Source organism: Trichosurus vulpecula, chromosome 2 (genome assembly GCF_011100635.1).
Source record: "Trichosurus vulpecula isolate mTriVul1 chromosome 2, mTriVul1.pri, whole genome shotgun sequence".
In the NCBI taxonomy this organism is placed as follows: domain Eukaryota; kingdom Metazoa; phylum Chordata; class Mammalia; order Diprotodontia; family Phalangeridae; genus Trichosurus; species Trichosurus vulpecula.
In genome coordinates this window covers 430,911,541-430,936,963 of record NC_050574.1, presented here as the reverse complement: position 1 = coordinate 430,936,963, position 25,423 = coordinate 430,911,541, and the positions used below count along the sequence as shown (strand labels likewise).

The window sequence follows — 25,423 nt, the reverse complement described above, 5'->3', positions numbered from 1 at the left end:
GTCTGTGAACCCACATTAGTGTCTATGACAAGTAGATCCATTTAATTCATTGGAGATACATGAAGTTAAATTATGAGTGCTTTCTAAAGTTTTTGAAGGACTTATTTTAGATTTGATTTAAATAAAGTACTAAATATCAGTAGCAAATTGCAATGGCTTGTTTAAATTAGAAAGCTATTTAACTTAATTTTTTAAATGTTGTTTTTAAGGTCTAACACCTCTGATTACTAATTCCACTGGACAGTATGTTGTTGATGAAACAGGAGAGTATAAAAACTTTGCACCAGTAGCAATGCTGAAATCAAACTTAACATCTATCCATAATCACCGATTAAGTGGACCCTTGGGGAATGATGTACTGGTTGCCTTTCCTAATGACCGCTGTGCTAGCCTCAGGTCTGGAGATCCACGTGTGGAAATCAGGTACTGTGCTGATGACATTAATTGTAAAAAAGTAACAAATTCCAAAGCCACTTTAATGTAATTTGAATTAAGTACAGTCAAAAGGAAAATTTTTTCATTTTAAAATAAAGGGTATATTTTTTAAGGTAAATTAGGAAAAACTAAGATGTCTGTTCAGAATATACCATTGTTAGATGGACAGTTCTTGCTTTACAAAAATTTGCATTACACAACTGACTTTAGTAAAGAATTTTGAAAGAAATCGTCATTCCAATTCCTTGGAAAATCATGCAGGATTTCAGATGGTCAAGGGTCAGTAGAGGGTGCTAGTACAGATATTGAAACAGCAAAGAAGTTCCCAGAGTTCCTCTAAAAATTAATAGATTAAGGTCCCTACTTACTAGAACAAATCTTTAGCATAGAAGAAACTGGCCTATTTCATCAAAGAATGCCATCTTGAACCTAGAAAAAAACTATTGGCATAAAGCTTCCAAAAAATAGAATTACTCCTTTGCTTGGAGGGAATGCATGTAGAACTTGCAAATTAAAACTTGTTCTTGTGCACCACTCAGAAAATTCCAGAGCATTGAAAGGAATCAACAAGGCAACATTACCCATGCATTATTTCATTACCTCTAAGGCATGGATAACTCTTATCATCAGAGCAATTGTTTATGTACATTCCCAATGGTAATGGCATTCCTTTCAAAATTCTACTTATTTTGGGTAATATCACAAGTCACCCTCACCATCTGGATGATTTTAATGAAAATCTAAAAGTGATCTACTCACCCCATTCCTCTCCCCCCACTACTTCATTATTACAACCTATGGATAAGGGACTGATTGGGAATTCTAAGGGATATTATTTATCCACTACATTGGCTGGGCAACTGAAACTTTGGATGCAGATAAGGACTTGACATTGTGTTATGGCAATCAGACTTTTTGCTGTTCTCCCCTTTTGGAGTGCTAAGACTATCAAGTCTCCCTTTATTTGAATTGGTGGGAAACCTTTGGTTGTCTTTGTCTTGGAGTATTTCTCAGCTATTTCTTGGCACTAAGACAATCAGGAGTCATTGATACTGGGGATGGGGAACTTTCACACTCCCAGCCTGGGTCAGGTCAGAGCCCTCAGGGCTCTGAACAGGATATAATTGAGGGGAGCTTGGTGTTTGACTTTTGGGGTTCACTCATGGAAGGAGTGGTGAGACTCTGGGCAAGCCATAACTTGTATGAGACAAAAATGCATTGATGCCACATTTTTGTATATTTAGGACCATTTTCACAAAAATTGAGAGATACAATTATGTGGACACAGAATTTGCATATACTAAAGAGGAAGAAATACAAGCACAAGAAAATAAAGACTATTATATGAACTTCACCCTGAAATTGGCGAAGCGTAGAATGCTGAGGAAGTCAGAAAGGTAAAGTACGCTTCCTAAAATAATAGGAGAAAGTTAGTAGGCTTAAAGAGCCAGAAGTTCTTATTTTATTAATTATTCCCCCTCCCCACAAATTTCAATACATATTTAAAAATATTTAGTCAAATGAAGAATTCTGTTAATTCTTCAGCCAACAATTTTGTTTTTTTAGCTAGTAATGATTTCAAAATAAATATATTTGAAACGATACTTTAACTTTTTGGCATTTTTTAATAGGGCATTTAAGCTCTCAGACAATGAGATAGATATTGGCATGAAACCAGGAGGAGGACTGATTTCACCTCGCCTCTCAGTTACACAAATATTTGAAGAGATGACTAAATCTGTAAAATTGCCTTCAAAGGAAAGTTCTCTACTAAGTACTCGAAATTTGGCAGCAAAAGAAGCAGAATCCCTGCAAGGAAATGTAAGTTTAGTATAAATCTATAAATATACTTAAATCAATGTAAGCCAATATTTAAAAAAATAATTTTGATGTAAGAAACCATTTGTCATTTCTCATAGGTTATTAATGTAGTTAATCACAACCTATCCACTCCACAAGCAAAAGAAGATTGTAATTTAATTTTGACACCAAAGCAACTTCATCAAGTAGTAATTGGTAAGATTTGACAAAGTACCACAATGCTTTTGATAGGCAATATTGTTATAGTCATATAATCTTATACTTGTAGTATTTGACTTGAATTCTGTTAGAATTGCACTTGAATATAAATCTGGTAAGAACTTTGATTATTATCAACAATTATGAATCTCATTTTATGAATTTTAAATTTGATTTGCCTTAATTTTTAGCTGGACAAATAAAGCAAATCCTGATTCTCATCCTTACAGAATGGTTTCAAAATGTATCTACTTTAAAAAGTTCCTTCTTTTTTAATTGTATTTTTATCGCTATCTTTTATTTTACATTGACTTCACTTCTTTCTCATTTCCCTGACATGCCATCCATTGTGACAAAGAATTTAAAAGGGAAGAGAAAGAAAGCAGTTCAGGAAAACCAACCAAGACATCTATCATGCCCTATAATATCTACAGTAATCTATACCCATAATTCTTCCTTCTGTAAGGAATGAAGAGGAGTGCTTTATTTTCTCAACTCCTCTCCAAGGCCAAGCATAGTCATCATAATTATACAATATTCAATGTTCCCTCTTCCCCTTTTAAAAAGTCCTTTTTACTTGTGTTGTTGTTGTTATCATGTGTTTGTCTTGTTTTACTTCCCTCAGTATCTGGTCATGGCTCTTTTTATGCTTCTTTGGATTCGTCACATTCTTTGTTTCTTGTAGCACAATAATATTAGATCATATTTTTGTACCATTTATTTAGTTATTTCTCAATGGATGGCCATCTTCTTTCCTTCCAGTTATTTGTTACCAAAAAAAAGTATATTTGGCCCTTCTTAATGATGATTATGGCCAAATTAATGAAGTATAAAATGATCATTGCAGCTTGAAAAAGTGTAAAACCAGTGCCATGAATTTTCAAATGTTAATTAATTCCTATTGATAGCACAGTATCTTTAAGATTTTGCTTAATCTTATAAGGCCCTCAGCATTTTGGTCCTTTCCAGTTTGCATTGTTATAAATGATGTTGGATTGTTCAATGGGTAGAAGCTTTTTATCCTTCAATCCTTCGACTTGATCACTTCACCTCTACCTCTATCCAGAAATGATTTCTTCTTTTTTCAAATTCTGTGGAATGATATTATTTTATTTTCATATTTTACCTTGAATTGTAGTTATTCATGTATGCAACTTCTCTCCCCTATTAGATTGTAAACACCATGAAGATATGGACTGCAATGTCTTTGTAGTCTGATAATACACATCACAAAAAGTACTCAACAAATTTCTGTTGAGTGAATGAAATTTATTTTCAATACTATATATTATTAATGTCATTATAATAGCATAGACAAAGTAACTTATTTCTTTATTTATTCAGAAATACTTATTGGCACCTAGTATGTATAAGAAATTATGCTAGACTCTGTAAATTGTGTTCCTGGTCTCTAGGAGGTTACAATTTAGTTAGAGTCATAAGACATATTCACAAATGTATAGAGACCGTGTGTAAAGGCAAGCAAAGTGGGACTTTTTGCTGTTTTTTTTGGAGTGCTTCTCAGCAAGTGATTTTGATTGAGTCTTGCCTTTGTTTCAATCAAGAGTCTTTGATTGAATCAAGAGTCTTTTATGAACTGCTTAAGTCACAAGAAAGCCTAAGTCACATGAATTTGAGTCACATGGTTGTGATGCCCTCTGTGGGCTGACCCTGAAGAAGTGTATATATACTCTGAGGTTAGCATTTTGCTTTGGGGCTCACTCATTGGATGAGTGTTCTTGTGATTTGGCCAGATGAGACTCTGGGTAGCTGTTAAGGAGCCCTCCAGCTTTGAAAACCCAGATGTTGGTGCTTGTCTCTCTGATAACTATGTATGTATTGCTATGGACAGACAGTTAGAAGCCTTGTCTGCTGATTTGTGTTATTTGCTCTGTTTATATAATTTCTGTTTGTATTTTCTGTTTGTGTTTTCTCTGAAGTTCAGGGTGTTTACTTTTTCCCATGAACTAAGTGAATGATATATGTATGTTTAATTAAAGTGAGATTGTAAATCCCTTAAAATTGCTTTCCTTAGAAAAGCAGATTGAAGAACCTGGGCTAGCAGCCCTCCTGTGTGCTGGTGGTATTAGTCTTACACCTCCACAGCAGCTGCAAGCAGCATTATTGTTACACAGTGGTATGCATAAGTTCAAAAGAAGATATCAATTATTGTTGGAGTTCTCAGAAAAAAGCTTTACTCACTTACTCAGAATGTTTATTAAACTTTTACTATATTCTAGACTTGGAAGGCAGAAAGGAATATAAGTAAGAAATAGATTTTACGTTTAAGGACTTTACAAGCTCTTAGGGAGCTTGAGGAATAGACAGGATTTGAGCTAGGTCTCAAGCATAAGTAGGATTATGATAGGATAGGATAGGATAGATAGATAGATAGATAGATAGATAGATAGATAGATATGAAAAAAGAAGGCATTTTAGGCACAAGGGATGGCTTGACCAAATTTGAAGCAATGTAAAATTATAAAAAATACAAGTAAAAATGTATAAAAATGTAATGTCATCAGCTGATGTAGGGGAGGAAATCAATTGATTAGGGATGTCCTGATCAATTCTTCCCACCACACTCTCCCCTCAGTTGAATATTTGTTGTCCCCAGCAAAGCAACTGAGGCATTCTTGGCACATTTATCCACAGTGTGATGGAGTGGCTAAAGAGTTGGCCCTGAAACAAGGAAGACACAAATTCAAATCCTACCTCTTATGTGTACTAGGTGTGTGACCCTGACCAAATCACTTAACCCCTCAGTGCCCTAAGCAGCAGTCTAAAACTACAAATTGCGAATAAAGTACCCAGTCATATTGGTTGAAGGAAAATTCTTACTTGGAAGTTGTTTATGCTGACAAAATCAAGGTTGTTCTGTGTCCTTATTGTATCCTAACTCTAGATATCTTTTTAGTGACCCAGAGAGCCTCACACATTGATCTTTCAAGCACCTTTCACCAGTACCTTGTACTCAGCAAATTTCATTTGATACAGATCTTGGACCACTTGAAAACCAGCCAATTTATTATAAAAATTAGTGGATCACTAAGTAAGAAAAGTCTCTATTTACTCTTGCTTATGGTCACAGAAGGTCCACCACTTTGGTAGTTGAATCTGTCTCCCTTCCTCAGAGCACTGAGCAGGCTTTTTGGGCTTTCTCTTTCATCCCCATAAAAATCTTTCAGTCCTTTTTCAGTAGGGGACAAAATTAACTCCCAGGAGACCGTGAAGAGAATGGACTGATCTGGGCTACATGAGTGCAAGAAGAAGAATAAGGATAAATCCATTTAAGGATGACTGATGATTTTCATTTATGATTTGCAATCTCCACTGGCACTTTATCCCTTCTAGGACAAAATACAAAACTCCTTACCCTTTTTCTAAAGCCCCTCACAATCTGGCTCAGTCTACCTTTTAAACTCATTTCACATGACTTCCATTTACATACTCTGTATTCCAGGCAAAATGACCAGCTTGTTGTTCCCAGAACATCTCATCACTTGCCTCTATGCCTTCCTATTCACAAGCTATCCCTCATATTTGTAATTCACCCCATCTTCACCTCTACCTACTAAAATCCCTATCTTCCTTTAAGGATCACCTGAGGTACCACCTCCTTCAGAAAACCTTTCCTGATTCCTCTTGTCATTTGCTGTCTCTCCCCTTTTAAATGACCCTGTATTTATTTATTTGTTTACTTGTTATATTTCCACCTTTCTGTCTTTGTTTCTTCAACACCTAGCAGAGTTTGTTGTGGCATTGTAGACACTTAATAAAGTTTTTTGTATTGAACTAATCTAAAGCTAAAAGTTGATTAAAAGTTTGCCATCCATAGGCAGTATAGTATTTTGTATAGCTGGTTCAGTTTAGTCATTTTTCAGTCATGTCTGACTCTTTGTTACCCCCATTTGGGGTCTTCTTGTCAAAGATACTGGAATGGTTTGCCATTTTCTTCTCCAGCTCATTTTACAGATGATGAAACTGAAGAAAACAGGGTTAAGTGACTTACCAGGATCACACAGCTAGGTATGGTGGCAAATGCTCTTGGGGAGGCTAAGGCACCAGTACAATAAGCCCCCAGGAATATGGGGCAGAGGGGAGAGGCTGAGGGGAGACCACCAGGATGCTTAAGGAGGGATTAACTGACCCAGGTTGAAAATGGAGCATGTTGAATCTTCTGTGTAGATCAATAGCAGGGTTGGTCCTGTGAATGGGTATTGCCCTTCTAGCCTGAATAAGCTAGGAAACCCAGGCTCACAAAAAAAAAAAAAAAAGAATGATACTGTGGGAGTAATGAATGTAGGGATTCCATGCTAATCAGATTCTAACTAGAAATATGTAAATATGTATTTGATGAAAAACTTGGATATAATTCATCATCAAATTTTAAATGAAATCAAAGAGTTGGAAAACAAGATCAGAGGATTGGAGATTTAGAGCTTAGAGGTAAAGATAATGAGCTCACTTTGGGGCACATTAAGTTTAAAATGTCTATGGAACATTCAGTTCAAAATGTCAAAAAAGGTAGCTGGAGATACAAGATTGGAGATTAGTAAAGAGGTTAGGGCTGGATAAATTATTCCAAGAATGATGAGCATAGAGATTATTGAATCTATGGGAGTGAGCCAAATCTTAGAGATCAACATAGATTATGGAAGACTATAGTGGAAACTGTGTATAACATTACTGCCAGCTATAAAAACTTAGCACTTTTTGAATACCTATATTCTCTTTGCTGTCTCTCCAGTCTTCTACAGAGGGCAAGAAAGTGGTGGAAGAGAAATGAATGCTTTCAATACTAATCAGTAGTGAAAAAAGTATGCTTCCATTCTCCAGCCTGTCCTTTATTCTCTTCTATGTCTAGAACACTTTTTTTGGTACCAGTATATAGTCAAGCAAAATAAATTCCCACACTGGCCACAACCAAAATATATGTCTCATTCTACATATTGAATTCATTATTTAATATTGGACCAAATATATTTTCTTGGTATAAATCCAATGTTGTCATAGTATGTAGTCTTATTAATAGATTCATATGGTTTCTTTTCTAATAGGAGCATTAGTATATAGTTTTCTTTCTTGGATTTGACTCTCCCTGGGCTACGTATAAGGCCACATTCATAACAAAGAAGGAATTTGGTAGGATTTATTATTTAAACATTTTTCAAAAAGTTTATTTAATATTTTGGAATAGATTTAAAAATATTTCAAATATTTATTGTATCTCTATGGTCCCAGGGTTTTTTTCTTTTGGAATTGATTTATGACTTCTTCAATTCCTTTTTCTGAGTTTGGGTTATTTGTTACTTTTTTCTTGTTCTGTGAATCCAAGCATTTTTTAGTTTAGTTAATATTCTTCCATTTCATTTAAGCTGTCAGTTTTATTGGCACATAATTTGTCAAAATAGCTTTTAATAATTTCTTCTATTTCTTCATTTGTTATTAATTTCCCTTTTCCATTATTGATACTAGTAACTTCTTTCTTTCAAAATCAAATTTACTTAATGATTTATTTTCTTGTTTCTCTGCAATAAATTAGCTTTTAGCTTATCTTTTTTTGCTTTCAATTTTGCTAATTTCTGTTTTTTTTGTTTTTTTTTTATATTTTCCCACATTTTTTTAATTTAAATTTATTTATTTAACATATTTGGTTTTCAGCATTGATTTTCACAACAGTTTGAATTACAAATTTTCTCCCCATTTCTACCCTCCTGCTCACTCCAAGATGGCTTATATTCTGGTTGCCCTGTTTCCCAGTCAGCCCTCCCATCTGTCACGTCACTCCCCTCCCATCCCCCTTTCCCTTCTCTTGTAGGGCAAGATAAATTTCTACACCCCACTGCCTGTGTATCTTATTTTTTAGTTGCATACAAAAACTTTTTTTTTTGTTTTTGAACATCTGTTTTTAAAACTTTGAGTTCCAAATTCTCTCCCTTCTTCCCTTCCCACCCACCCTCCCTAAGAAGTTGAGCACTTCAACCTAGGCCACGCATGTATCATTATGTATAACCCTTCCACAATACTCATGTTGTGAAAGGCTAACTACATTTTGCTCCTTCCCAACCCATCCCCCTTTATTGAATTTTCTCCCTTGACCCTGTCCCCTTTCCAAAGTGTTTGTTTTGATTACCTCCACCCCCATCTGCCCTCCCCTCCATCATCCCCCCCCCCTTTTATTTTTTTTTTTATCTTCCTCCCTGTTCTTTCCTGTGGGGTAAGATACCCAACTGTGTATGTATGGTATTCCCTCCTCAGGCCAAATCTGATGAGAGCAAGGTTCACTCATTCCTCCCTCACCTGCCCTCTCCCCTCCTCCCACAGAACTGCTTCCTCTTGCCACCTTTATGCGAGATAATCCACCCCATTCTATCTCTCCCTATCTCCCTCTCTCAGTATGTTGCTCTCTAGTCCCTTAATTTCATTTTATTTCTTTTAGATATCTTCCCTTCATCTTCAACTCTCCCTGTGTCTGCTCTCTCTCTTTTACATACATATATATATATATATATATATATATATATATATATATATATATATATATACATAAAAATACACACATATATATATATGCATACATACACATGCATACATATACACATAGATACATACATACATACACATTCACTTATATATATACATATACATATATATATGCATATTCCCTTCAACTACCCTAATACTGAGGTCTCATGAATCATACACATCATCTTTCCATGTAGGAATGTAAACAAAAGAGTTCAACTTTAGTAAGTCCCTTGCAATTTCTGTTTCTTGATTACCTTTTCATGCTTCTCTTGATTCTTATGTTTGAAAGTCAAATTTTCTATTCAGTTCTGGTCTTTTCACTGAGAAAGCTTGAAAGTCCTCTATTTTATTGAAAATCCATATTTTGCCTTGGAGCATGATACTCAGTTTTGCTGGGTAGGTGATTCTAGGTTTTAATCCTAGCTCCATTGACCTCCGGAATATCACATTCTAAGCCCTTCGATCTCTTAATGTAGAAGCTGCCAGATCTTGGGTTATTCTGATTGGGTTTCCACAATACTCAAATTGTTTCTTTCTGGCTGCTTGCAGTATTTTCTCCTTGATCTGGGAGCTCTGGAATTTGGTGACAATATTCCTAGGAGATTTCTTTTTGGGATCTATTTGAGGAGGTGATCGATGGATTCTTTCAATTTCTATTTTGCCCCATGGCTCTAGAATATCAGGGCAGTTCTCCTTGATAATTTCTTGAAAGATGGTATCTAGGCTCTTTTTTTGATCATGGCTTTCAGGTAGTCCAATAATTTTTAAATTATCTCTCCTGGATCTATTTTCCACGTCAGTGGTTTTTCCAAGGAGATATTTCACTTTGTCTTCCATTTTTTCATTCCTTTGGTTCTGTTTTATAATATCCTGATTTCTCATAAAGTCACTAGCTTCCACTTGCTCCAATCTAATTTTTAAGGTAGTATTTTCTTCAGTGGTCTTTTGGACCTCCTTTTCCATTTGGCTAATTCTGCCTTTCAAGGCATTCTTCTCCTCATTGGCTTTTTGGAGCTCTTTTGCCATTTGAGTTAGTCTGTTTTTTAAGGTGTTGTTTTCTTCAGTGTATTTTTCCGTATTTTTTTGGGTCTCCTTTAGCAAGTCATTGACTTGTTTTTCATGGTTTTCTCACATCCTTCTCATTTCTCTTCCCAATTTTTCCTCTACTTCTCTAACTTGCTTTTCCAAATCCTTTTTGAGCTCTTCCATGGCCTGGGACCAGTTCATGTTTTTCTTGGAGGTTTCTGTTGTAGGCTCTTTGACTTTAGTAATTTCTTCTGTCTGTATGTTTTGGTCTTCTTTGTCAGCGAAGAAAGAATGCAAAGTCTGAGACTGAATCTCGGTGCGTTTTCACTGCCTGGCCATATTCCCAACCAACTAACTTGACCCTTGAGTTTTTCAGTGGGATATGACTGCTTGTAGATTACAGAGTTCTATGTTCCACGTTTGGGGGGGAGGTGCCAGCTCTGCCGCACCAGCACTTCTCCTTCCCCAAGGACCCCCAACCCGAACTGGGCTTAGATCTTCGGCAGGCTGTGCACCCCTGCTCTGATCCGCCACTTCATTCCTCCCACCAGGTGGGCCTGGAGCCAGAAGTAACAACAGCTGTAGCTGCCCCACCTCCGCTGCCTCCTGGGCTGGAATTCAAACCGCGAACTCCTTCCACTCCTGCAGCTTTTCCCACTAACCTTCTCCACAGTCTTTGGTGTTTGTGGGTTGAGAAGTCTCGTAACTGCCGCAGCTCACTGAATCAGGGCGCTAGGGCCCCCTCAGCCCGCTTCTGGTCTGGATGGTCCACGCCGCTCAGGCTGGGCTCTGCTCCACTCCGTTCCCAGCTCCCAGCTCCGAGCTCTGAGCTCTGTGTGGGATAGACCTCACCCAGAGACCACCCAGGCTGTCCTGGGCTGGGGCCCTGCTTCCCTCTGCTGTTTTGTGGTTTCTGCCATTCTAGAATTGGTTCAGAGCCATTTTTTATAAGTTTTTGGAGGGTCTCCGTACGGAGCTCAGACTATTCCCTGCTTACCAGCCGCCATCTTGGCTCCGCCCCCCCCCCCCCAATTTCTGTTTTTTAAATTTGTATTTTGATATTTAATTGAGTTTTAAAATTTGGTATTTATTTTGGTTTTCTTGTTATTTTTAGTTGCAAGTGCAACTAATTGATTTATTCTTTCTCTCTTTTGTTAATGTTTTTTCTCCTTGTTAATTTCCAAGGATTGCTTGGGCTGTAGTTTTGGTATTTTATTAATTATTTTCATCATCTTTAGTAAAATTATGTATTATTTTGACAACTTGTTATTTGACTCACCAATTCCTCTGGATTACATTATTTTGCTGTTGTTACCATCCAGTCATTTCAGTTGTGTCTGACTCCTTGTGATCACATTTGGGATTTTCTTGGTGAAGATACTGGAATGGTTTACCATTTCCTTTTCCAGCTCATTTTATATATAAGGAAATGAAGCAAACAAGGTTAAGTGACTTGCCTGGGTCGCACATTTTCTAATTAATTTTAAATTCTTCTGTTAATGACCCTTTATTGAATAGATTTTATATTATTTTGTTCAAAATAGGATATGGTTAATATTTTTTCCTTTTCTCCATTTGTTTGAGATATTTTATTGTCAGTCAGTCAATAAACATTTATTAAGAACCTGTTATGTGTCAGGCCCTGTGCAAAGCACTGGAGATAAAGAGAAAGGCAGAAGACAGTCTCTGCTCTTACACAATCTAATGAGAAAGACAGTGTGCCCCAAACTATTTACAAACAAGATATACAGAGGATAAATTGGAGATAATTAACAGAAACAAGGCACTAGAATTAAGGGGGACTGGGAAAGGCCTAATGTAGGGGCAGGATTTTGGCTGGTGCTTGAAGGAATCCATAAAAAGCAGAGATGAAGAAGCAAAGAATTCCAAGTGCATGGGGTGAATGGGAGTTGGAGGGGAGAGACATTCAATGAAAATTTCTTCAGTTGGGAAATGAAGTGTCCTATCTGAGTAGTCACAAGGAGGCTAGTGTTACTGGATTACAGAGTTTATGGCAGAAGGGTGGGGTGAAGGTTGGGGGAGGAGAAAGTTGTAGGAAGGCTGGAAAGGCTACGGCAGGTTACGCAAGGCTTTGAACATCAGAGGATTTTATATTTTATTCTGGAGGTGATAGAGAGCCACTGGACTTTACTGAGTATGTGTGTGCAGTGGTGTTGCAAGGTCAGAAATGATTTTTAGGAAGCTCACTTTGACAGCTGAGTGGAGGATGGACAGAACCTCAGAGAGACTTGAGGCATGGAGGTAAACCAACAAGCTATTCCAATAATCCAGGTGTGAAGTGATGATGTCCTAGACTAGGTTGGTTGTAGTGTCAGAGGAGAGAAGGGGGTACATATGAAAGACGTTATTACGGTAAAATTGGCAGGCCTTAGCAACAGATTGAATATGGAAGGTAAGAGAGAGTGATGAGACAGAGTGAGTAGTTGAGGATGACAGTTAGATTGTGAGCCAGAGTGACTAAGAGGATGGTAGCACACTCAATAGTAATATGCAAGTTAGGAAAAGGCAAGGGTTTTGGGGGAAAAATCTGTTTTGGATGTGTTTAGTTTAAGATGTCTATTAACCATTTAGTTACAGATGTCAAATAGGTAGTTAGGGATGTGAGACTGAAGATCAGCAGAGAGGTTTGTCTTGATAAGAAGATATGGGAATCACCGTTATAATGACAATAACTGAATCTATGGGAGTTCATTAGACCACCAAGTGAAATAGTATAGAGGAAGAAAAGAAGATTCAGACAGTAAACATTTATTAAATGCATACTATGTAACTGGCACTGTGCCTGGGGTTACAAATTCAAAAAAGAAACTCCCTGCCATCAGGGAGTTTAGCTAAGGCAACACACAAGAGGAAATTGAAAAGTGCTGAGATGGAGAGGAAGGTATTCAGCATAATGAGGGAGATAATATTATATAATGGAAATTTGTAGTGGGCCCAGTCAGCATGGTGTCATGATTTTCTCCAGCTTTGTTCAGTAGCACATGAGTAAGAGTGAAGATGGGGGGAGTGATCCAAGGCCCAAGGTTTTACAGGGAAAGATCTGTGATATAATAAGAGGGGAAGGGACTCGTATATGATCAGTTTATATCAGTTTATACATATATTATGCATACCTATACATACACTCATACACACTATATATACTCCTTTCTCTTCCCACTCAGTAATCATCAAAAGTCAAGAGATCTAATTTTCTAAAATTCTATCCTGGTCTTCTTTTCTTTTTGTTTTTTAATGTTTGTCTAGGTTTGAAAGAAGTCCTCTGGTTTTAGTGTTACTGTAACTATATGCTATTTACTATATAGTTTCTCCTTGTAAATTATTTAACTTTTTCCTTAAATACTTAGATGCTACAACATTTGTAACATATAAATCCATGGTACCTTTCAGCATAATATAATTTCCCTTTTTATCTTTTAAAATTAAGGGTTTATTTTGCTATTGCCTCGTCTAAGATCAAGACTTATACTTCTGCTCTTTTGAATGTGATAGATTTTGCTTCAGTCCCTCACTTTAACCTGTGTCAATTTATATGTTTCAGGTGTATTTCTTTTTTTTTAAATTTAAATTTATTTGTTTAACATATTTAGTTTTCAGCATTGATTTTCACAACAGTTTGAATTACAAATTTTCTCCCCATTTCTACCCTCCCCCCAACTCCAAGATGACGTATATTCTGGTTGCCCTGTTCCCCATTCAACCTTCCCCTCTGTCACCCCACTCCACTCCGATCCCCTTTTCCCTTCCTTTCCTGTAGGGCAAGATAAATTTCTACGCCCCATTGCCTGTGTATCTTATTTTCCAGTTGCATGCAAAAAATTTTTGTTTGTTTTTGAACATCTGTTTTTAAAACTTTGAGTCCCAAATTCTCTCCCCTCTTCCCTCCCCACCCACCTTCCCTAAGAAGTCAAGCAATTCCACCTAGGCCACATGTGTGGTTATGTATAACCCTTCCACAATACTCATGTTGTGAAAGACTAACTATATTTTGCTCCTTCCCAACCCATCCCCCTTTATTGAATTTTCTCCCTTGACCCTGTCCCCTTTCCAAAGTGTTTGTTTTGATTACCTCCACCCCCATCTGCCCTCCCCTCCATCATCCCCCCCCCTTTTTTAATCTTCTTCCCTGTTCTTTCCTGTGGGGTAAGATACCCAATTGAGTATGGATGGTATTCCCTCCTCAGGCCAAATCTGATGAGAGCAAGATTCACTCATTCTCCCCTCACCTACCCTCTCCTCTCCACCCACAGAACTGCTTCCTCTTGCCACCTTTATGCGAGATAATCCACCCCATTCTATCTCTCCCTATCACCCTCTCTTAGTATGTTGCTGTCTCATCCCTTAATTTCATTTTATTTCTTTTAGATATCTTCCCTTCACCTTCAACTCACCCTGTGTCTGCTCTCTCTCTTTTACATATATATATATATATATATACACACACGTATATATACATACATACACATACATACATACATATACACATAGATATATACATACATACACATTCACTTATATATACATAAACATATATATACATAAAAATATTTATATATATACATAAACATATATATATATATATGCTTATTCCCTTCAGCTACCCTAATACTGAGGTCTCATGAATCATACATGTCATCTTTCCATGTAGGAATGTAAACAAAACAGTTCAACTTTAGTAAGTCCCTTGCAATTACTGTTTCTTAATTACCTTTTCATGCTTCTCTTGATTCTTAGGTTTGAAAGTCAAATTTTCTATTCAGTTCTGGTTTTTTCACTGAGAAAGCTTGAAAGTCCTCTATTTTATTGAAAATCCATATTTTGCCTTGGAGCATGATACTCAGTTTTGCTGGGTAGGTGATTCTAGGTTTTAATCCTAGCTCCATTGACCTCCGGAATATTGCATTCCAAGCCCTTCGATCTCTTAATGTAGAAGCTGCCAGATCTTGGGTTATTCTGATTGGGTTTCCACAATACTCAAATTGTTTCTTTCTGGCTGCTTGCAGTATTTTCTCCTTGATCTGGGAGCTCTGGAATTTGGTGACAATATTCCTAGGAGATTTCTTTTTGGGATCTATTTGAGGAGGTGATCGATGGATTCTTTCAATTTCTATTTTGCCCTGTGGCTCTAGAATATCAGGGCAGTTCTCCTTTGATAATTTCTTGAAAGATGATATCTAGGCTCTTTTTTGATCATGGCTTTCAGATAGTCCAATAATTTTTAAATTATCTCTCCTGGATCTATTTTCCAGGTCAGTGGTTTTTCCAAGGAGATATTTCACATTGTCTTCCATTTTTTCATTCCTTTGGTTCGGTTTTATAATATCCTGATTTCTCATAAAGTCACTAGCTTCCACTTGCTCCAATCTAATTTTTAAGGTAGTATTTTCTTCAGTGGTCTTTTGGACCTCCTTTTCCATTTGGCTAATTCTGCCTTTCAAGGCATTCTTCTCCTCATTGGCTTTTTGGAGCTCTTTTGCCATTTGAGTTAATCTATTTTTTAAGGTGTTGTTTTCTTCAGTGTATTTTTCAGTATTTTTTTGGGTCTCCTTTAGCAAGTCATTGACTTGTTTTTCATGGTTTTTTCGCATCCTTCTCATTTCTCTTCCCAATTTTTCCTCTACCTCTCTAACTTGCTTTTCCAACTCCTTTTTGAGCTCTTCCATGGCCTGGGACCAGTTCATGTTTTTCTTGGAGGCTTTTGGTGTAGGCTCTTGCACTTTATTGACTTCTTTAGGCTGTATGTTTTGGTCTTCTTTGTCACCAAAGAAAGAATCCAAAGTCTGAGACTGAATCTGGGTGTGCTTTCGCTGCCTGGCCATATTCCCAACCAACTAACTTGACCCCTGAGTTTTTCAGTGGGGTATGACTGCTTGTAGACTAAAGAGTTCTATGTTCCACGTTTGTGGGGGAGGTGCCAGCTCTGTCACACCAACACTACTCCTTCCCCAAGAACCCCCAACCCGGGCTGGGCTTAGATCTTTGGCAGGCTGTGCACTCCTGCTCTGATCCGCCACTTAATTCCTCCCACCAGGTGGGCCTGGGGCCAGAAGCAGCAGCAACTGTAGCTGCCCCACCTCCGCTGCCCACTGCCCCCGGGGCTGGAAGCCGAACGGCGAACTCCTTCCACTCCCGCAGCTTTTCCCACTGACCTTCTCCACAGTCTTTGGTGTTTGTGGGTTGAGGAGTCTGGTAACTGCCACAGCTCACATATTCAGGGCACTAGGGGCCCCATCCGCCTGGCTTCTGGTGTGGATGGTCCACGCCGCTCAGGCTGGGCTCTGCTCCACTCCGTTCCCAGCTCCCAGCTCCCAGCTCCGTGTGGCATAGACCTCACCCAGAGACCATCAGGCTGTCCTGGGCTGGAGCCCTGCTTCCCTCTGCTGTTCTGTGGGTTCTGCCATTCTAGAATTGGTTCAGAGCTATTTTTTATAGGTTTTTGGAGGGACTCGGTACGGAGCTCACACTAGTCCCTGCTTACCAGCTGCCATCTTGCGAGTCCGAGTTCTGGTCTTTTTACTGAGAAAGCATGAAAGTCCTCTATTTTGTTGAAAATCCATATTTTGCCTTGGAGCATGATACTCAGTTTTGCTGGGTAGGTGATTCTAGGTTTTAATCCTAGCTCTGTTGACCTCCGGAATATCGTATTCCAAGCCCTTCGATCTCTTAATGTAGAAGCTGCCAGATCTTGGGTTATTCTGATTGGGTTTCCACAATACTCAAATTGTTTCTTTCTGGCTGCTTGCAGTATTTTCTCCTTGATCTGGGAGCTCTGGAATTTGGCGACAATATTCCTAGGAGATTTCTTTTTGGGATGTATTTGAGGAGGCGATCGATGTATTCTTTCAATTTCTATTTTGCCCTGTGGCTCTAGAATATCAGGGCAGTTCTCCTTTGATAATTTCTTGAAAGATGATATCTAGGCTCTTTTTTTGATCATGGCTTTCAGGTAGTCCAATAATTTTTAAATTATCTCTCCTGGATCTATTTTCCAGGTCAGTGGTTTTTCCAAGGAGATATTTCACATTGTCTTCCATTTTCTCATTCCTTTGGTTCAGTTTTATAATATCCTGATTTCTCATAAAGTCACTAGCTTCCACTTGCTGCAATCTAATTTTTAAGGTAGTATTTTCTTCAGTGGTCTTTTGGACCTCCTTTTCCATTTGGCTAATTCTGCCTTTCGAGGCATTCTTCTCCTCATTGGCTTTTTGGAGCTCTTTTGCCATTTGAGTTAATCTATTTTTTAAGGTGTTGTTTTCTTCAGTGTATTTTTCAGTATTTTTTGGGTCTCCTTTAGCAAGTCATTGACTTGTTTTTCATGGTTTTCTCGCATGCTTCTCATTTCTCTTCCCAATTTTTCCTCTACCTCTCTAACTTGCTTTTCCAACTCCTTTTTGAGCTCTTCCATGGCCTGGGACCAGTTCATGTTTTTCTTGGAGGCTTTTGGTGTAGGCTCTTGCACTTTATTGACTTCTTTAGGCTGTATGTTTTGGTCTTCTTTGTCACCAAAGAAAGAATCCAAAGTCTGAGACTGAATCTGGGTATATTTTCGCTGCCTGGCCATATTCCCAACTAGCTAACTTGACCCTTGAGTTTTTCAGTGGGTATGACTGCTTGTAGACTAAAGAGTTCTATGTTCCACGTTTGGGGGGGGAGTTGCCAGCTGTGTCACACCAGCACTACTCCTTCCACATGAACCCCCAACCTGGACTGGGCTTAGATTTTCAGCAGGATGTGCACTCCTGCTCTGATCTACCACTTAATTCCTCCCACCAGGTGGGCCTGGGGCCAGAAGCAACAACAGCTGTAGCTGCCCCACCTCCGCTGCCCCTGGGGTTAGTAGCTGAACCTCGAACTCCTTCTACTCCCGCAGCTTTTCCCACTAACCTTCTCCGCTGTCTCTGGTGTTTGTGGGTTGAGAAATATGGTTACTGTTGCAGCTCACTGATTCAGGGTGCTAGGTCCCCCTCCGCCCGGCTCCTGGTCTGGTTGGTCCATGCTGCTCACGCTGGGCTCTGCTCTGCTCCACTCCCAGCTCCCAGCTCCGTGTGGGATAGATCTCACCCAGAGGCCATCCAGGCTGTCCTGGGCTGGAGCCCTGCTTCCCTCTGCTGTTTTGTGGGTTCTGCCTTTCTAGAATTGGTTCAGAGCCATTTTTTATAGGTTTTTGGAGAGACTCGGCGGGGAACTCACGCTAGTCCCTGCTTTCTGGCTGCCGTCTTGTCTCCGCCCCTCATATTTCTTATGAGGAATATGAATAAGCATTTATATCATTGCCTGCTGTGTCCCAAGCTTGCACTGTGCCAAGCTCTTTTTACAAATATTATGTCATTTAACCTTCACAACGATCCTGTAAAGTAGGTGCCATTATTATCTACACTTCACAGCTATGGAAACTGAAGCAAATAGAGATAAAGTGACTTGCCCAAGGTCACACAAGTAATTAGCATCTGAGGCTGGATTTGAACTCAGGTCTTCCTGAATCTAGGCTCAGTGTTCTGTCCATTGTGCCACCACCTCTTTCTTATAAACAACAAATTGTTAGATTTGGCTTTCTCATCTATTCTACTATCTTCTTCTGATTTATGTGTAGTCCAATCCCATGCACATTTGGTTACAAGCAACAATTTCAGGTTTCCCTGCCTCCTATTCCTTGATCCTTTTCCCTGTTTCTAGCCCTCTCTATAAAGAAAGAGGCTGGTAAGAAAGGACTGTATTTAGTACCAGTGCTCTCTGCTTGATGTACTCTGTTTTTGCCCCCTTGCCTTTTCCTCCTCCCGTCCCTGAGAACCCGGTCCTAAATTCTTACTCTTTATTCCGTTTTAAGCCACTGCTTTGTTATGGAATTCTTTGTCAGCCTGGTGAACCTAGTGGTCTCCTCAGAATGTTTGTTGCCTATATTCATAATTGAAGGAAAAGATAAATTTCATTTAGAAGCTAGTGAAAATATAGATCTATTTTTCCAGTTCAAGTTCCTGGATCCACTGAATCTTATCCACAAACCCCTTGGGGGTCTGTGGACTTCAGATTAAGAACCTTCTATTTTTAAGCCTTTCTCTAAACTCTGAAACATATCTCAGAATCTAGGTTGATATGTCATCTCTTCCCTGTTTTTCCTTGGTTATATTTCTTGAACTCTTAAGATGTGTGGTCATAGTTCTAGCCGTTTACCCTGGAGAGATCAACCACACTGGGTACGTAAGGTACATTTTATAGCAACTCTTTTTGTTGTAACAAGAACAGGAAGAAAAGTGGGTGCCTTTCTGAGGGAAAACTGAGAAGTGGTTGAACACATTGTGATATATTAATATAATAAAATACTATTGTGCTATATGATTATTACTATTGTAGATTCAGAGAAACCTGGGAAGACCTGTATGAAATAATACACAGAAGAGCGAGTAGAACTGAATGAACAACTTACACAATGACCAAAATAAAGGACAACTTTGAAAAATTTTAGTACTCTGATCAATGATGTGACCAATCATGTCTTCAGAAGAGTGATGATGACTCATGGTTACTATCTCTTGGCAGACATCGCCAATGTGTTGTTTTATTTGAAGGGACTTTATTTATTTGGTATAAGGGAAGGAGTGTGTGTGTGTGTGTGCACGTGTGTGTTTATGGGAGATGGTTAGTGGGTTATAATAGTGATAAAAAAGAAGGGCATCAATGAAACACTTAAAAATACAGAGGAAAAAATACAGAAAAGAACAGAGACAAGCAGGAACGTTTGTTACTAAAATATTAATTTTGATATACATTTAAAATAGTCCCATATATAACAAGTCCACAGCTTCGTATATAATGCTCTTCTATTCTTTATATATTGAAATGCTTTTTTTGATGTCTCTGAAGTTCATAATAAAATGAGAATTAAAAACAGTGGTCACTTCCTTCCAAGGATCTTATCTTTTCTGTGGTCAACCATTTTTTCTTTGTTGGTTATAATCAAGTACCAAATAACAGTTCCCTTCATTGCTTACTCTACTATTAAAGAATGAAATTGTCATTAAAACAAGTCGGAATTTTCCAGCTGTTTCAGAGAGAGAGAATTTCTGTACAATCTGATTAGTTGAAATTTCTCATTCTTTTTATATAAAGATTATGTGACCTTTTTCCCAAATCCATTATTCACTAGGTAGTCTGATGGCTATCTCATGAATCTGGTGGCACAGTCCCATCACAATACTGTTTCTCTTCTTTCCTCCCTCAGTCCTTGTCCAAATGTTATTTTTTATACTTCCCTGTAGTTTATGGATTTTCTCATATGCGTTTATCTTCCTCATAAGCAATTCTACTCCAACAATTTAAAATTTGTTTTCTTGGAACATATCGTTCCATGGTCATATTCCTTTTGTGAATCTCAAATGAAGTCAGATTTGCCCCCATGCGTTAAGATTCTCTTGACTTATTACCCATATACTACACATTTGTGAATAAACATTGGAAACCATGGATTTTTTTTATTACTCCTTTTTGTACACTGTCTGTTGGGATTTACCAGTTCTTTTCACTTCATTGTTTCCTATGTCACTGTGATATCGAGCTTGGTGGGTATTTAGAAATTTAATATCTTCTCATAAGTTTACTTCACAACTTTGGAGAATCCAACCAAACTTATGGGAGGACTTAGACAAGAGTTGTCCAGGATGGATAGGCATGGATAGATAAAGTCCCTCGTGGTCTGAGGAAACAATCACATTTATGAAATCATTGATTCATTTGAGTAATAATAATAGCTTACATTTTATCTAAGTCCTTGAAAGTTTGCAAAATGTTTTTACTTAAATTACCTCATTTGATAATCACTCTATGAAAGAATCCTTAAGTAGGTTCAAGCCCCTGTGACCATCAATGGGAATACAAAGATAAAACAAAAATATTTTTGTAACTGAGGTTCTAGAACTCATTTCTTAACAATCACAGCCAAGTATCTAGTTCCTGTGCCTATTCACCATGCCTTAGACTGTCACTGGGGACTCCTGAGAGTTGCTCTTCTCTTGCAGGCTGATTTCCTTTTGGGGTGTCTTCCTTTGCTTTTTCTGTGGATATTTCCTGGATTTCAGTTATGTTTGAGCCATAATTAATCACAGTTGGGCTTCTTTCCAAATCCTAATCCAAACAATTGCTATCTCTGAGGACTCAGCAGAAATCCAGTTTCTAGCCCCTTCTTGCCTCTTCCTCTTTCCTCATCTCATGGTTTATCAGGCTTCATGTACTATATCTTAATAAGTTCACATCTTTTTCTTCATCTCTGCAAAATGGTTTTTATTAGTTAACACACTGTTCCTAGTTTTAGTTACTGTATATACTTGAAAGGCACACAACTGAATTTCTTTAAATGTATTCTGTAATGAAGACTTTCTGCAAATTCAAAGAGACTTGTCCCTAGCTACTGTTAGTGCTATTTTTAACATAAACATCAGAAATGTAGTAACAAAAAGTTCTAAAATAAGGTTGATTTTTTTTATTAATTTAACTCAATTCAACCAGCATTGTAGACATTGATAAAATAAAGCACTTCATTTTCAGACTGTAAATAAGACTTGAGTTAATATAGTAGAGCCCCTTTAATAAGATTGATCCAAGAATAGAATTATTAGCTCCCTTTTAGGCAAATTGTTTTTTAGTGTATATGGTATAGTAGATGCACTTTATGGAGATTCGCCTTTTCAGAGGTAAGCTTTTCAGAATATGTTAAGAAAATAAGCAAGAAACCTTCTCAGCATCCAAAATAGAGACCTTAAAGTCCATATAATAACACACAAACACTTTTTTTAATGGAGACCCCTTTGTGACCTCACTCAATACCTGATTAATCGTATTTTACACAAAATTAAAGGAAAAAAAGCCATATGGTCTTCTAGTACAGTAAAGAGACTTGAAGGATCAGCTGCTGTTGGAGGAAGACGTGCTGACAGACTATCAGAAATGATAGTCAAAAGTGAAGAATGGAACAGAAAAATTATTAAAAACGAGTAAGAAAACAAGCACAACTACATTTGGATATATAGTAGATATTAAAACTCAATGGAAAAATTAATGTCCATGATGATGATGTATAGTCACCAAGAACAGGTTAAATAACTTTCGACGTATGTTGCTTCAACAGACAGGGGAATGTATAATGTATTTTAGAAATAATGAATAATGAAAATAAAAATAGAGTTTTTGAGCTTGAAGGTGTAGATAGGGGTGTGCTGGAGTCACCTTGAATGGCTCTCATGAATAGATTGTTAAATTTTCAGAGCAATCATTTATGCCTCAAAATTGGCTTTGAGGGCCTTACCATTTTGTTGGATGTCTAGACTTAAGAAAGTGATGGAGAAAATGTTAATAGTGTACATTAAACTTAAGAATGTGTCCTGCATTCACATTTTTTTCTGGAGAGTCACTTGTTAAACATTTGTCAATATACTACTAGGTCTAAGCTTTAGTTATTTGAAAAATTGATGTTTTGATCAACAAACATTTATCAGGGATGCGTCATGGTGCAGTAGAAAGGGCACTGAATTTGGAATCAGAAGACTTGGATTTGAATTCCAGCTGTTTCTTACTAACCTTGTGACTTTGGACAAGTCACGTAAATTCTCTGGACTTCAATTTTCTCATCTGTAAAATAAAGGGGTTGGACCACATGTCCTGGAAGGATCAGTCCAAACTCTAAATCTGTGATGTTCTGATTAAGTGCCTATTATGTGTGAGACACTGTACTAGGTACTGGGAATACAAATATAACAATTAAATAGTATTTAGCCTCTAGAAGTTGATATACCATCTGAGGTAGAGCATTACACTAGTAGGGAGAGGTATTCAGGAAAATTTCATTCAAAATTCTGAATCAGTGAGGCTTTACTAGATATATATTATAGAAAACGATTTTTTCCTATAGCGTATACAACCCGTGGCACATTGACAGGCCATCTGTCTAATACTACAAATCAATAATAGATCAGTAAAAGAAGTTTCCTCACTGAGAGCTTCTAACAGTGGTGAACTGCACCAAAAAAAGAAAAGGATAGATGTTGGTAGTACAAATTGGTGTTTTAATATTCATTAAACAAACCCCTCCTCTTAGTTGTATAACCACTTGTGTTGGTAATCAAAATGGGCTCTTAGCACTCAGTTTAACCAAATGCCCTTGAAGAGTTTGGCCTTTGTTTCCTTGATTAGATTGGGAGTCCTTGGTGACCTCCTTGCCTCAGGGGAAGGCCTAGTTTACATGGGTTTGAGTGGCATGTTTGGGACATCAGAGGCTTTTAGACCATGTGGGCTTAAGTTGCCTCTTTGTGACAATTTCAGGTCACATGGGTGAGTCGCATGTGTGACTCACCCTTGTCCCTGAAAAAGATATAAAACCAGGGGTTGGCTTTCTATTTTTCGGAGCTCTTACCCACAGTCATGGTGGCATGCGTGACTCTGGGCCAGCCCTTGTTATGAGCTCCCGGACTGAACTTAGATGTTGGTAACTATGAATTGCATTTGGTCTGTCTGTCGATATTTGTAATTTGTTTGTATTTGCTCTGAAGTTCAGGTGCTGGCTTTTTCCCCTGAACTAAGTGAATGTTATTTGTATGCTGGGTTAAAGTAAGCTTGTTAACCCCTTAATGTTGCTTTCCTTAGTAAAACAGATCAAAAGAACCTGGGCTTTTGCAGCGTGCTGGTAGTGTGCTTGTTGTTGGGCTTGTGTTGGTCTTTCACCTCCGCAACAGCTGCTAGCCGGATTGTTGAAACACCACTCTTTTTATCTCCAAATTGTTTATATGTTTAATATTTAGTCATTTATATATATTACATATGAAGCATCATGGCATAGTTATTTGTCCTTCATTCTCAAAGAGGACCAATGACATCGGGAGAGGGATGTCTTAACTTACAAGTGATTTGGATTTAAGGGACGCAGGGCTGTGCAAAGTCATCAGCCTTATTCTCTTCTTTAGAGTCATTGGAATCCAGTGACAAAACATAGATCAAGACAACTGGCAATGGCCCTGGATGCAATGGGAAATCTTGGCCTTTTTAAGCTAAGGTCTTTCTCAGATGTCAGTTGGTCTGGGGCAATGCCCATTCAGTAAGTTTTGGATAGAAAGGACTGATCCTGGAGTGAAGAAGGCCTAGGTTCAAACCTTTCTTCTAATACACATTGCCTTTGCTATCCCAGGCAAGTCATTTAGCCTTTTAATGCCCAGAGGCTACTCTCTAAGCCTATAAATTATGATCTGCGGTAGTGGAGAGAATTTCCCCAAAGGGAATAATGCAATCCCAGATCTTGACTGTTCCTGTCCCATTACTTATTTAGTTAATGCATCATAGCAATTAGTATTTAATTATAAAGTTATTTTAGTGGATAAAATATGTTGCATTTAATATTCCTATTATGACAGCTTTTAATCTTTTTAAAAACTAGAATAAAAAAGATACAGCCTCAAAGGGAAAAACAGAGTGACCAAATGATTAGATTTACCTGATTTACTTTACGCAAATAAAAAATGACATTTTCTCATTTTTCTCTTTCTTTCAGGTCCATCTGTCCTCGATTTTGGTGATATTTGTGTGAATTACATATGTACTAAACAAATGCATGTTATCAATAATCTGCCTCTGCATATTTTGGTGCAGTTAGAAATTGATCACGAAGAGCTAAAGAATACGAATCCATTGTCTTACGTGGTTCCACCTGCATCAAATACATGCATTCCAATAGCGTTTGAGAAGACCACTCTGGGGACGTTTTGGAAGTTAGATGCCTTTTTGTTTCTCGATTTATTTGTCAACTGCTCTTGATTCTAAAATTAGGAGATTTTAATTTGATCTATATGTCTATCATCTATCATCTATCTATCTTTGTGGATGTATACATGTATGTTTTCTTGATCCTTTTGTATACTTTTTTTAAATTTTGAATTTCAGTTCCAATTCTCTCCTTCTCTCCACTCCCTTCCTACCCATTGAGAAAGCAAGAGATATGATACTCAATTTTTTTTGTCATTCTCAATGGCACATTTAATGCAAATATTCTGCTTTCATGAATAGCTCTAGGAATAGTACCTATTAAATAATTTAATGTGGAGCTCATTGTTATATGTCATTATGTGTATAATTGAATCTCAATAGTAAAATTATACATGTGTTATGGAGATTTTTTTTCCGTATGTTACAGGTCTTTCAGTTTCACAATAAACAACATTCCTAGTGGAAATATCCTAGTGAAGGCAGTAGTGATGCCTGTGGCTCTTGAGTTATCAACTAAAGAACTGGTTCTAAGATCTACTCGAGGTTTCCTGGTGAAAACAGCCTATAGGGGGACAGTCAGATTGTATAATCACCGAAATGCTGCAGCTAGATTTAAATGGCAACCACTGGTCCTAGATAATGGGATTGCATTTTC

General features: G+C 37.7%; 1 protein-coding gene across 1 annotated transcript in view; it reads left to right on the top strand.

Moving 5' to 3' along the window:
- CFAP47 (cilia and flagella associated protein 47) overlaps positions 1-25,423 on the top strand; it is a 965,255-nt gene that overhangs the window by 64,119 nt on the left and 875,713 nt on the right. The window contains exons 10-15 of the mRNA XM_036744194.1: positions 210-423; positions 1,680-1,832; positions 2,067-2,256; positions 2,355-2,451; positions 24,557-24,773; positions 25,196-25,423. The exon at positions 25,196-25,423 is cut by the window's right edge and continues 17 nt beyond it. Coding sequence (XP_036600089.1) covers positions 210-423; positions 1,680-1,832; positions 2,067-2,256; positions 2,355-2,451; positions 24,557-24,773; positions 25,196-25,423 — 1,099 coding nt within the window. The remainder of the gene's footprint in view (positions 1-209; positions 424-1,679; positions 1,833-2,066; positions 2,257-2,354; positions 2,452-24,556; positions 24,774-25,195) is intronic.